The sequence below is a fragment of the Syngnathus acus genome, chromosome 2, assembly GCF_901709675.1.
Source record: "Syngnathus acus chromosome 2, fSynAcu1.2, whole genome shotgun sequence".
Taxonomy (NCBI): domain Eukaryota; kingdom Metazoa; phylum Chordata; class Actinopteri; order Syngnathiformes; family Syngnathidae; genus Syngnathus; species Syngnathus acus.
Genome location: NC_051088.1, coordinates 17,268,072 through 17,281,692, shown reverse-complemented (window position 1 = coordinate 17,281,692; position 13,621 = coordinate 17,268,072). Strand labels below are relative to the sequence as shown.

At 41.8% G+C, this 13,621-nt stretch overlaps 2 protein-coding genes across 7 annotated transcripts in view; both read left to right on the top strand.

The window, feature by feature from the left end:
- The window catches only part of samd10a (sterile alpha motif domain containing 10a), a 4,344-nt gene extending 936 nt beyond the window's left edge, over positions 1 to 3,408 (top strand). Inside the window, exons 2-6 of one of the 5 annotated variants that reach the window (XM_037245762.1) lie at positions 1,212 to 1,278; positions 1,630 to 1,811; positions 2,417 to 2,574; positions 2,671 to 2,792; positions 3,190 to 3,408. In XM_037245762.1, coding sequence (XP_037101657.1) covers positions 1,212 to 1,278; positions 1,630 to 1,811; positions 2,417 to 2,574; positions 2,671 to 2,792; positions 3,190 to 3,212 — 552 coding nt within the window. In that variant the 3' untranslated portion in view covers positions 3,213 to 3,408. Of the gene's footprint in view, positions 1 to 1,211; positions 1,279 to 1,629; positions 1,812 to 2,405; positions 2,575 to 2,645; positions 2,793 to 3,189 lie in introns of those variants that run through there. The other 4 variants (XM_037245761.1, XM_037245764.1, XM_037245763.1 and 1 more) reach the window with 4 other exon arrangements.
- Positions 3,409 to 3,452: 44 nt separating this feature from the next.
- Positions 3,453 to 13,324, top strand: uckl1a (uridine-cytidine kinase 1-like 1a). 2 transcript variants are annotated; one of them, XM_037245755.1, is made up of 15 exons: positions 3,453 to 3,608; positions 5,744 to 5,931; positions 6,096 to 6,202; positions 6,838 to 7,008; positions 7,355 to 7,426; positions 7,524 to 7,713; positions 8,785 to 8,846; positions 9,223 to 9,239; positions 9,559 to 9,657; positions 10,242 to 10,335; positions 10,526 to 10,588; positions 10,660 to 10,782; positions 11,486 to 11,593; positions 12,451 to 12,607; positions 12,943 to 13,324. In XM_037245755.1, exons 1-15 carry the CDS (start codon positions 3,520 to 3,522, stop codon positions 13,020 to 13,022), a joined length of 1,620 nt encoding a protein of 539 aa, XP_037101650.1. In that variant the 5' UTR covers positions 3,453 to 3,519; the 3' UTR covers positions 13,023 to 13,324. The 2 variants fall into 2 exon arrangements, with proteins under 2 accessions (XP_037101650.1, XP_037101649.1); XM_037245754.1 differs by lacking the exon at positions 3,453 to 3,608 and adding an exon at positions 5,199 to 5,380.
- The last annotated feature ends 297 nt before the right edge of the window (positions 13,325 to 13,621 follow it).

Here is a 13,621-nt window from a genome sequence, read left to right as displayed (position 1 = left end):
ACTAAATAACAGTTAAGCAATATCACACAAGTAGGATTGGTGGGCAATGTTTTCCAAAGTAAAAGCAGATGTTTGCATATTTCTTATTTTGACTAAACACAAACGATAAACCAATCTGCTTTCACAAAGGATGAGAGTAGTCAGAGATGTATTACTTTTGAGAGCCTAAAATCAGAAGATTTGGACAATCTTTAGTTAAAAAAATGTCTCTAAACAATTACTTGATTATTAAAGTACTCATGGATTTATTGTCGATTAATCAATTCATTTTGACACCTCTACCTCACGTGGAAGATAAGTCTGTCCACTTTTCCTACATCCAAGCTAATGTTCATGAATGTCATGTTATGCTTAAAATGAAGATTCTAAAATTCTAAAATGATGGTTATGCCATCATGCTAGAGGTGGTGTTACTTTAGGAAATTCAGTATATTTGTATTGTGGTTGTAGTAAAAAATGGCGCAAAACACATGCTTTACTTTTAGATTGTTTTTTTCGACTTGTGATATTTTGATATTTGATCTATATAGTCAGATTTTTATACTAAATTATTATTTTAGGACTGTAGGCCATTTGGAATGAAATTTTACTCCACTGTATTTTTCACACATACTGTGTAATTGACACTAAGCGTGACCTTGACCTTGTCATTAGAAACAATGACATACATTTTGGACAGCTTGCTGGTAGTCGTAGGTATTTGTTTAGTTTCGACTCTTGTGCACAACAAAACACTTTGAGGCGTCGCTCTCTCTTTATTTAAAATGCTCCAATTATGGCAACCCACTTGGAAATGTGTGTTCTTGTTTTGTTCTTAGTCAGAAATGCATCACGTGTTTTATGGATTTATCAGCTAGTTTGTTTATTATGATTCCTATTTTATATCAAATGTACATTTTTATTTTCCGCAATGTTAGTTGTTGAGCTTCCAGGCGCTTTCAGGCTGTACTAAAGCAAGGGAATTTGGACAACTGTTCCTAATGATCTACATCAGCGTGGAGAAGCAAAATGTTTACAACAGCAGCCTGAGGGGGACATAACAATGTTCTATCGTAAAGGATATTTGGCATGTTTGCCTCTCCTCACTCAAGTTACAAGATACAAACACTGGGAAAGAAACTCAGCAAGATTTGCAGAAGATAAAGATAAAAGTCTGCACACCCCTGTCGCTTCTGAAAGACTGACCTGTCCTCTTTACAAATGCTCTTTAGTCAGTTCAAGATGATACACACAAACACATCTGCGTGCAAGCCTCCTCCAAATCTGCTCCATCAATCAGTAAGGTTGCATTCTGTGCCAAGAGAAGCATGTTTACTGTATTTCCCCATGTTCTTTAATTAGCCGATGTTTCTCAACCGCCTGCTGTTGAGCGGGCTTGGACGTCTGCCAACATGGCCTCCTCTGCTCGTTGAGGAACGGAGACATTAAATTACCCCTCTGAAAATGCTAAAACCAAATTCTTGACGGAAACTCGGATGAGTATGAACGTTGCCGTGTGGCCTCCTTGTTGTTATCGTCGAAGCGCGTACGGGCACGTCGTTCATGATAACATCGCACAACGATGGGCTGTGTTTGTGGAACGTGTGCAATCCAACGTTTATTATCTTTCATCATCTTTTCTCTCTGTAGCAGCATCCAGTTTTAGTTTCTGTCGTCCAGCCGTGGAGTACAGAGCTCTGCCCGACGACATTAAAGAGCAGCTGAGCGCACGCACGGGCGGCAACCTGACATGGCACGACGGCCGAGGCCAGAAGGCTGCGGCAGGTCGGGCGGTCAAACTGCTGCAGCGACCGGGCGCCGACGCCTGCCAGGTGCAGTATACTGACATGTACCACTTGCTTCCCGAGATATTATTGATCCTTCACTGCATCCTTTTCTCAAAGAGGCAGACAATTTGAAAGAATAAAAAAGTGCCGGCAAATACGTCCACCGGCTATGGGTCGTTACACACAGCCTCTTTGTGAACACAGAATGGAGGCTGTTTTCTTCTCCGCGGACTGGTGGGCTGCGCCTTTAAAGTAGCACAGGCTGTGGCTGCCGTATGATTTGCTCCACATAGCAGAAATGGCAAGATATCTGGTTGATTGTATGCCATTTTTGATTGGAGGAAAACGTTTCACGTAGCCTTTGTTAATTAAAATGGACCATCTCGTCACATTATCAACTTGAGCTGGTGCTACTAAAGTTGCAAAATGGCCCTCGGAGGATGGATTTAATTTTTTTAATATAAAGTTGGCAGGTTTGTTTCCGCCACTCTTCTCTGTACCACTCAAATGTATGTGGTCTTTATATGTTTACTTTAGAGGTACTTTAAAAGAGCAAAGTCAAATGATGTGATGGGCCTCATCCGTCCGTCCCAGTGGTTTGCCACCTTTGGTGTTGACTGTTTTGTGCGTTGTGCACAGTATCGTTCCAGCGACAATTACAGCATCTACAACACCAGCCCGACGCAGCCCAGCTTGGTCCGACCGGTAGTTCTGTGGACGCAGCAGGACGTTTGCAAATGGCTGAAGAAGCACTGTCCTCACAACTACCTGGCTTACGTGGAGGCCTTCTCCCATCATGCCATCACAGGTGCACAATTTGGGCCATTTCATTGCAATTTGGTGCAACCTAAAGTGATTTGTAACTTTTGCCACGTCAAGGCCGGGCGCTGCTGCGTCTGAACAGCGACAAGTTGAAGAGGATGGGACTGGTGCAGGAGACACTGAGGCAGGAGCTGCTCGAGCAAGTTCTTCAGCTACAGCTTCGGGAAGAAGGACGCAACCTGCAGCTGCTCAGCAGAGGTGAAGGTCTGTTACCACAAATTGGGATTGTGCCATTTTTTATTTCAAAACACAAAAAACAGTGCAGTTCAAAGGTCAGCGTTGTAGGTATGACATGACCAAACCATAGCGCTCCAAACTACTAGCTTGGTGATGTCTGACCTCAATGATGATGAGCAATGCACTTAGTTCTTTATTACTTGGAATGTTGTGTCAATCAAAACCCGCCTGCTCATGTTGTGTATTTTATCACGCTCATTAGAATTCAACAATGATTGACCGATCATCTATTAATGACAGAAACAGAGGGCCCCGTAAATAACATTTTGCTTTGTGAATATTTATAATGTCTGGTGAAGCCAATTGTTTGCGCTTATGTCTTTATTTGGCATCAAATGATGTTGAACTCTCCACTTTTTCTCAGGTTCCTTTCAAAAGAGGTCATAAGCGGACGACCAGAAATGTGGACGTTTTAAGTACTTCAAAGAAAAAGACATTTTGTGGGTCGTAATATTAAGTGCAGGTGCACACTCAACAGACTGATGACAACAATCTCTTCTGTTGTGATTTATTATAATTTGTCTTTGTTGTGTTTATATTTGTATCTGTGGAAACCATATCAAAACCCTGAACCTGAATCAAATTCAGTGTGTGAGTACGTTTTTCCATCCCTGATTCATGGTAGCACCAAACTACATTACCCATGATGCCTCAGTGAGAAAATTAACGTCCTTCATCGTCGTCATCCTCATCCATGGTTTGGAGCGGTCAACGCCAGCTTCGACTTCACGTCACCTTGGAAACTGGAGTGCAGGGGAAAATAATGTCGTGCCGCTCGGACAGGTACCTGACGAAAATTACGTTCACCCTCTTCCCTAGAATATCACCCGTCATTTTGTTGTTTGGTTATTCGTACGTTCGACGCTCCAGCGGTGTCCTCGTACTGAAAATCAAGATATTTGCATACGCTCCTTCTAAGACAGCTCGCATAGATTTCTTTGCGTTAAATACGATCTCTAATGTGTAAAATAGTTACTTTTTCTACATAAATACAATTTGATGGTTGAGCTTAGCTTCTGTGGTGTCTCGTCACCAAAAGTAGGTAGTTGAGTTGATGACGGAATATATTGCGTCACTGTTACGTATATATTTTGGAAGTAAGTGAAAAGGGACAAAAGGAAGCAGTCTTCATTTTAGCAAGCTTGTAAAGTAAAATTAAACTCAATGGCGAGAAATATTGTCTGCAAAGTGCAAACTGATGGCATTAAAACGGAACAGGCTTCAGGAGCAGTGTACGTAGTGGCCAGCAGAGGGCATGAGAGAAGGAATCTCAACAGATGAAATCGCTTAACAAGTAGGTATCAGTATCTCCTAAAACAACTGGTTTTGTATGCAACATTCATCAGAAAATCAGCAAAAATGTTGATTTGTTAAGTAAAAGCAGATGTTTGAAAATCTTATTCAACTCAGTCTGATTTCAAAGTCTGCTTTATTGTCAATTTCTTCACATGCCAAGACACAAAGAAATCGAAATTACGTTCCCACTATCCCACGGTGACAAGACATAGTACACAATATACATACAAGTAAACAACACAAAAAAATAAAACCAAGAAGGCACAAACAATGAATAAATAAGAGTGATGAATAAATAATAAATAAACAAACATAATAAATAAGAGGAGCAAAACTGGAGCAAGTGTGCAGACAGTCAGAATTCAGCCTGAAGGACTATAGAAATTGGAGAGCGTTTAACGTTGAGAGGCTGAACTCACAATATCAGGACATGGTTAAACAAGGTCATTAAAAGATGAATCCCATATTAAAATAGTTGATTAATTTGAGAATTGATGAGTTGTTGATCAATCTTTGCACTGCTAATTAATTGAATTACTGCACAAAGTCACCTATTATGTAACATGGGTTTGTGACGTTTACATGCTGGATGTATGGCACTGATGAATTGCTGATTATTTTGTGTTCCAATAGATATCAGTAAATAATCAATGAAAATGGAATACCACTCTCTGTTTTAAGTGCTTTCCCGCCATCTTGTGGCATCTGTAGAGAACTACAAAGCCCACTTTAGGGCTTTTTGTCCATGGTTTGATGCCTGCAGCTGCATTATGGCTATCGAGTTTTACAGTTTGTGCAATTCACAAGCTAAGTGAGCCTTGACAAATGATCAGTAGAAGACATGTGCCTTTTTGTTACTTCCAGGTGCTTCTATTAATACCAGCCAAGCAGCTCGTTGTTGCTAGTGTTACACTGATCCTCTTAAGGGTCTGAGAGACACACACACACACACACACACGTGCAGATAGATGCCAAAGAGTAGTGAGGACACACGGGCACTGACAGACCTAAAGACAGAAGCACCTAAGCCGAGTTAGCTTCTTGAAGAGTCAAAATCAAACCTGACTACTTCATGACTTTACTTGATTTTCCAGTTTACAAATTTGGACAAGGTTGAGGGTCCGTCACTGTTTTGAAGTAGTTGCCACGAAGACAAGCCCCATGGAGAATAGCAGATTGTTAGTCAACATAGATAGAAGTCTGCAGGATTGTAGTGGAGCCAGAATCTCCGGCTGTTGGTCCCTGAGGTCCGACTCCAGGTAGGAATTGGCTGCGCTACTGTTTTCTGTGGCGTAATCAGGATTTGTTTTGTTTTTACAGCAGCACTTAACATGCTGTGTAAGCTCTAAATAATAGAGAAATCATCTGTTGATCGGGTTTATGAGCATGCTGTTAAAAACGGGGAAGCTTCACAGAGCAAAGGGGCCAACAGTACTTGATCTAAGAACAGACAGACATGTAAAAGAGAGTACAAATAGCAAAAGCAAGGCAAAGTCAATAGCAAAAGAGCAATCAGTTATACAGTTTCATGTTTATACTGTTTCTCAACTCTGTTGCTTCAGATGCTGTGCACAATTTGATACAAGCTGACAAAAGAATGTGTGTTCATGTGTGTTTTTTAGCGGGAGCAGCGACGATTCTTTGGACCGGCTCTTTCCCCCCGCCAGTGCCCCTCGCAGGAAGAGCACCACATCCCTGAGTAAAACTGAGCCACCCTTGCTTCGTACGGGCACACGCACCATATACACTGCCGGTCGACCTCCCTGGTACGACGAGCACGGAGCACAATCCAAAGAGGCCTTCGTCATTGGTACGATGTGTTAGTAACCAAGTACAAATACTTTGCTCTCGTTACTTTGGTAAGAAAGACTCAAACCTTATAGATGATGACTGCAGCCACTTTGCTCTTCTCACGATGAGCACTATGTAACTTATAAAAGATGTATTTTGGGTTCACATATATTTGAACGGCAGGCTTATGCGGGGGCAGCGCCTCAGGGAAAACCACCGTGGCCAACAAGATCATCGAGGCTCTGGATGTGCCCTGGGTAGTGCTCCTGTCCATGGATTCCTTCTATAAGGTGACGTTGCCAGACAGTGTCTGTATTACGCTGTATTTGCCTCAGATGACTCACAGAGAGTCAAACCTGGACTGCTGCTTCAAAGCAATCAAAATATCTCTTTGTCTCCATCTTGTGGCTTAGATTTGTGTGATTGTAACTGAATTGAAACCTAATCATGCTCAATTCACAGTTGCAAATTTTCTGCACTGTCAATATGAACTAATGTCCTGTTTTGGAATGAAGGTATGAAAATGAATTTTTGATCAATCAAAATTGTAATCAACAGATTCATCAATTACACTGGAAAACAGCAACCTTTTATCAAAGATGGCTTTATGTGTCCCTAAATGTATTTTTGACAGTCTTAAAAAATGTCAACATTTTTTTCTAGCACATCGGGTTTTTGAGGTCTTTTCAAGTTTTGGTTTTAAATTTGACATATAAAAGCTTGCTCAATTTGGAGATTACCATGTGTTGTAATTTATACTTGTGAAATTTCACACAAAAAAGTCGCCTGCTGCCTATTATTGTTATTATTATTATCATTGTTACTGTTATTATTATTTATCTGTGGTTAAAAAATTGGAGACCAGTGTTATTGAAATTGGTCTGGCTTTAAGCACACTCTACTTTTGCGTGTTGTGTTTTGTCAGGATTTGTGTCCCGAAGAGCAAGCTTTAGCGGCAAGTAACGACTACAACTTTGATCATCCGGGGGCCTTTGACTTTGAGCTGCTGGTTGGCACTTTGCGCAAACTCAAACAGGGCAAAAGTGTGAAGATCCCCGTGTACGACTTCACCACACACAGACGACAGAAAGACTGGGTGAGCTTTCATCCCAACTGGCCAGATCGTACAGTTTGTTCATTAAATCTCCAGTGAGATAGTCAAAGAAACTATTTATCACTTACTGGAGAATTGAAAAGATTTTCTCAGGGTTGTAATAGCATGTCTGTGGTATGCTTTCATCCAAAATAGTTCAAGATTGAGAATTATAGACGTACTTTTACCACATATTTCTTGGAATGAAATAGTTTAGTGGCAGATTTCATGCAGTGAGCGTGACTGCCCTCTTCCTGTTCAACATGCTGCTGGCCGCTTAACAACTTCTTGGAGCACGTTTTCAAAGCCAAGTCCTCAATGGTGTCTCTGTTGTGTCTGGTTTCTACAGAAGAATGTCTACGGCGCAAGCGTGATCATATTTGAAGGAATTATGGCGTTTGCAGACAAACATCTTCTTCAGGTCAAGCGAAAGAAAGCACAGCTCCATCTTGTGTTGATTGAAAAACAAAGTGAAGCTCTTTTAAGCGTCCGTTGGCCTTTGCTCGTCCCGCCCGCAGCTCCTGGATATGAAAATCTTTGTGGACACGGACTCGGACATCCGGCTGGTCCGCCGCCTTCGTAGGGACATCACGGAGCGCAGGCGAGACATGGAAGGTGTCATCAAGCAGTACAACAAGTTCGTCAAACCGGCATTTGAGCAATACATTGAGCCCACCATGAGGTTGGCCGACATTGTGGTCCCCAGAGGTCAGAATTGCTACAGTTTCCAACATTTACAATGGCTGCTTTTTTTGGGGGGGGGGGTTTTTGGCACTTGCCACACTTTTTGGGGAAAATAATCATAGCAAATATAAGGAGTGTCATTTATTGGAGTTATCAAGGGCCCCCTTATCATAGAAGTATTGATGTATATATAGGCATGTTTTTTTGTGTTGAAGAAAAAAAAAAATTCACAACACTCAAACTGCTTGACCGATTCTGTCACGTGACGTGCCAGAGACGCTCGGCCGGCAACTTCCCTCAGCCACACCCCTTCGTTGTCGTCATGTCCTTCACCTGCTCTCTCTTGTTACCTGATGTATTTAAACCCTGCCCGTGTGTTCCTCCTGTTTGGTGTCTACTGTTGTATCCCGTCTGTGTCCGCGCCTAGTGTTCCTGTACTGCTCATCTATATTCCCCAGTCTTGTCTGGAGGCTCACGGTCAGAATCTGTTCCGTGTCCGAGTGGACTTTTGTTTGCTGGCCGTGAGTCTCTATCCCGTCTGTGGTTTTGTTGCCCCTTCCAACTCCCTTTTCCCTCCAAGAAACCCCGGTTCAAGCTGCATTTGGTCACCATGGCTCTACTTCGTTCCTGACAGATTCGCTCGTTTTTTTTTTTTTTTTTGCTTTGTCTTCAGCACTTCGGTTTTTTATAGGACCCATGATTGGGAAGAATAAATCGGGCAAAATACATGCACAAAAACGGAAAAGTGAGAGCGCAAAACACAACCCACTCACTGCGAGTTAATCTCGTGAACTAATAGTGACAAAAAGGTAAGGTTCACCCCCCAGTTTGAATTTTTTTGCATTTATGCAATGTGTATTATCTGATTTTATTTGTGATTTGCCTGAACAGTCCATTTGCGATTTCTTTAAATTTGGCCGGGTCGCTTTCCTATGTGGTCCTCGGTCGTATATGTTTTTGAATTTTTGCAATGTGACCTACAGACTAGTTGGGAGGGAGAGTGACTGTTTTGATTGTCCATGAATATGTGAAGTTGTTTTGAGTGACAAAACGAGAATTGTAAATTTCGTACTTGTCTTCTCTCGTCTCTTCAAGGTGGTGGCAATATGGTGGCCATCGATCTGATAGTCCAGCATGTGCACAGCCAGCTGGAAGAGGCAAGTTATGCTGTTTGACATTGTGGCCCCATCTAGTGGAAGGAAGGATCCTCAGGTCAAAAAACTTGACAAAACTTGTATTGTGGCCAAACTATGCTGGGTGATTGAAGAACTCTCTATTTTAAAATGTTTGTTTTGATTCCTTAATTTTCAAGCACTTTAAAATAAGGAGTTTGCTTTCAATCGTCTTGTAGATACACAACATGCACTCAAAGTTTCTTGAAATATAAGATTGGGACCACGTTTTATGATTTGTCCAAAGCTTTTAAAAATGCATGTGATTGCCCTAGGTGTCATATCATTGGCAGATGAAAGCATCTTAGAGGTATTTTCTCTTGTCATTTTCTGTCTCATTTGCTACTTTCTCCTTACGCAGCGTGAGCTCAGTTCCAGGTACGCTGAATCGCATTTTCACTTGACATCGTTTTGGTGTGTTAAGTAGATACAATCATCGGGAACATATATAAATGTCATTAATTTGGGGGTGTGTCATTTAGTTCAACTCTTTTTCTTTAAAAGCAATTACACAGGTCTGAATTTATTTTATTTAGGATTTCATTTATATATCTCGATTCATTCACTAAAATCTTTCTGTAAGTTGTGTTGAATGTTCCCTTTTTATCCCTGTCCTGCTGTTTATTTTGAACATGTCCAAAAATGTCCTGGTTTCAATTGTAATCAAATTATATATATTTTTTCTTTCTTTTGTCAGGGCACTCCTAGCATCCGCCCAGCAGACTCAGACATTGCCGCAGATGCTCAGTGTGTTGGAAAGCACCCCGCAGGTCAGAGGCCTCCATACTATCATCAGGTAGCCCCACCCACTTGCTCCGCATCTTTTTCTATTTTTGCTGCAGGACAGTTTGTCAACCAGAGTACTTTCTGATAGCAAAAATTCATTGGACTGAAAATGATGACAAAAGCTTGTCTAGGGTTGCGCCACCTAGATTGCAAGCTAACCTCAGCTGTACAGGGCGCAATCCATTCCTGCGTCAGAAAAGTGAATCCGGATGATAAAGAGCAGAAAAGGTTTCATGACAAAATGGAGATAGCATGAAATCGTTTGGTTAAGAAATGTTGGCTCCTTGAAATTGCCAACCACACGAGCAAGGGGCCATATATCCTGCACCATAGGATGTTGCGTTTTTGCCCTTGTGTGTCACTTTACAGATGCATTAAGTGTTTCATTTGTTTTTCAAATGTGAGCATACGTTTTAAAAATAAGCATCATACCCTGCTTTATAAATGTAACCTCAATGACCTTGGTCAAATGACATGTTAAGTTTGGTTTAATTTAGGTTCAATCAAAGATCACTTGAGCTTTTTGCCACTTGGATGTTTGTTTGACATCATGGTAAAAATTTCCTTACTAACATTCATTTTTCTCCCCTGCAGGAATAAAGAAACCAGTCGAGATGAATTCATCTTCTACTCAAAGAGATTAATGCGTCTTCTTATAGAACATGCACTCACCTTTTTGCCATCACAGGTGTGTCGTTGATAACTAACTACAAAGACAGTTGTGACTTATCATACGTGAAAGTGTCTCAGTGGGTATCGGGCGGAAACAGATATGTCCAAACTTGGTCAATTTTTGGTTTAGTTTTTTTTTCTTTTCACTGCTCTTGTTGACATGCTTGACTCATGCATGACCATAAGTGGGCTTTTTGCTTTGTCAGCCATGCAAGGTCCACACTCCACAGGGCCACGAGTACCAAGGCCACAGATACGGCGGCAAAGGGGTGAGCATTGTCCTCCGGCCAAAGAAGCGTGTTTTCTACGGACATACTGACACACCAACTCATGCCCGCAGATCACCGGCGTGTCCATCCTGCGGGCTGGAGAGACCATGGAGCCCGCTCTGAGGGCCGTGTGCAAGGACGTGCGCATCGGCAAGATTCTCATCCAGACCAACCTTGACTCGGGCGAACCGGAGGTAGGAGCCTCCATTAGTGTTGCAAGAACAGTGTATTCCTCCACATGACATTGATTGCGCAATTGCATCGCTTATATAAAGAAACATTTTTCTCGATGGACTTATGTTCTGAACTCGGAGCGGTGTATCTCCTTGTCCAACCATGTCTGGAATGGATCCTCGACTCGATTAAAAAAGGTGGGGGGGTTAGGGTGCTGCTGGTTGTTACCATGACCACCTTGAGCCGAAGCAGTTTATGGGATGCTAGAATTAGCGCCAGGAGAAACAGTATCGACGCAGCTGAAGAGAGGAGGAAAGGAAATATGTAATTTGGGCTCGGTAGCTGGTCAAAGGGGAAAAAAAATAAAGATGCATTGATTATGGTCCTCAATTTTCTTTCAAATTTACACTATTTCAAGCACAATAGTGACACCATCAAGTGGCAAACTGTGGAATTACTCATAAAATAAACGGGAAACTGTATTAATAAAATAGAGGAACCCACAATGGAGGGCAATTTACTGTATTCCACAAGCCACCCCAACCCCCACCCCCTTTGCGAGCCTATTGGGCACCAAGCGAGCTAATCGTCCAATCGCGTCTCAAGAACCCCGTTAAACAAAAGACGAAGACTTTTAGTCATCGTTTCTCTCCACGTGATGGCTTTCTCCTTGGCAACTACCGCTCCTGCTTTTGTTACCATGGCAACCCGTGTCTTTCCCAGCTTCATTACCTGCGTCTGCCCAAAGACATCAGCGAAGATCACGTCATTCTCATGGACAGCACCGTGTCCACCGGGGCTGCTGCCATGATGGCTGTTCGAGTGCTTCTGGTGGGTTCGCCCAGTCACACACGCACACAAAACACATTCATATTCATGCAGTACACCGCCACAATATTATGGCCACCTATGAGACCTGACCAAGATGACAAAAGTCATTTTTTGACACAGCATAGGCATGATTAATCCTTGTGACTTGTCAACCTGTATTTCATCATAGTGTGAGCTGTGCCTACTATTTGTCCTTATGAAGAATCAAAATATTACACAGTGCACTTTTACGGAATTCTATTGATCTCATTAGATTGCAAGTAGCATGGAATGCAGTTTACTATGAATACATAGTCCCAGACATGACGTGGCATTCTTAAATTGCGACTGGAACAGATTAATGGTATTTCCATTTGCTCCAATGAGGAAAGATCATTTGGGATGGGTGTTTTGAGCCACTAGCATGCTCGTGGCAAAAATAATTGTATATCTCAAGGCAGCATTGTATACAAACATAATGGCAGAATTTCGTATATCACTGGGAAAAAAAAAACATTGACTTTACTCGCATTTATTTCTGAAAATGGTTGAAGTAAAGTCATCTGGATCAAGATACCTTTTTTTAAATAATGTCTCTGGAGCCAATAGATTTCATATTGTGCTACCACTTGACAAAATAAAATTGAGTAAATTCAACTCATTTTTTTCCAGAGTCGAGTAATAAATGCTAGCTAGCAGTATTAACACTCGCTGTAGCGTGACTGAGTGGTACATGAATACATAAAAAGAATAGTACATCAAGTTGTGTGCATTATACTTATGAATGAGAACAGCAGCATTGTACAGAATGTGTCTAGTTTACTAAATGTGGAGCAACAAAAAAAAAAAAACACTAGATAGCGTGTGTGTGCATGCAGGACCACGAAGTGCAAGAGGAGAAGATTCTGCTGGTGTCGCTGCTGATGGCTGAACTGGGTGTGCATTCGGTGGCCTACGCCTTCCCCAAAGTGAAAATCATCACCACGGCTGTGGACAAGAGCCTGGACCACTCTTTGCACGTCATTCCCGGCATCGGTAAGAAGTCACCCCCCCGCTTTCTTATTCACAGCTTGGTAGAGAGCAGCTCCTACACGTGACCCAAACACACATTCCTATAAAATTTTCAGGCTAATGGGGTTTCCGATGAAATTTCACGATGAACTGAAAATGCACCATAACCTTGATAGGCCAACTTAATTTAATTGTCTGTACATTTTTGAAAACACGTATCCAACTGTTATGATTTCTTGTAGAGCAGGCCAGCTCATTCCCAAATCTTGAGTCAGCATCTGTTGCTCGAATTTGCCGTTCCGAAATTCAGTGCACCAAAAACAGGCTATTGGGTATATATCATGCTTGTGTGCTTTCAGGGGACTTTGGGGATCGTTACTTTGGCACAGATGGATTTGAGAAATGCACTGATGAGGACCAGGAACAGAGGCCACACTGATGCGCCAAACAACTTTGTGGTGTGTTTTCACTGTCGTTAAATGGTCTGAACTCTTGGCCCAATGTTGATTTTTAATAGCAGGTGAGTTTGGGTCAACCTGTTCAACATCTTCAGGAATCTCATGACTTTGAGACAGCAGCAATCTTGTGACCGCAAGCAATAATAGTGTTAATATTAACGTTTTTTTCCCCCCAGGGATTCATTGTAACAACTTTCCACTCGTATTTTTTTGTGTTATGATACTAAAATGTTCATACTCTGTTCATACTCTGCTTATTAAAGTTGAAACATTGTCAAGGGCATAAAGACTAACTGGCACTTCAGCTGGTAATGATCAATTTCCACATTTCACTAGCAGGGGCTGGGAATTGGGATGTGATATTATTTAAAGTTTTAGTTTAGTTTTCTCCAAACTAAACCACAAGAGATTTTTCTTCATAAAAGTAGTGCCATTGACTGCTGGCTCTCTTTTGTCTCCAGCTAACCGTGCCAAATAGGTCCTAGCACCGTGACATCATGACGTAGACCGTGAAGGGATCCATAAATCTGTAAAAATACCATCTGCACATTTAAGATAGCTGCCCTCGGGCCTCAGCCAT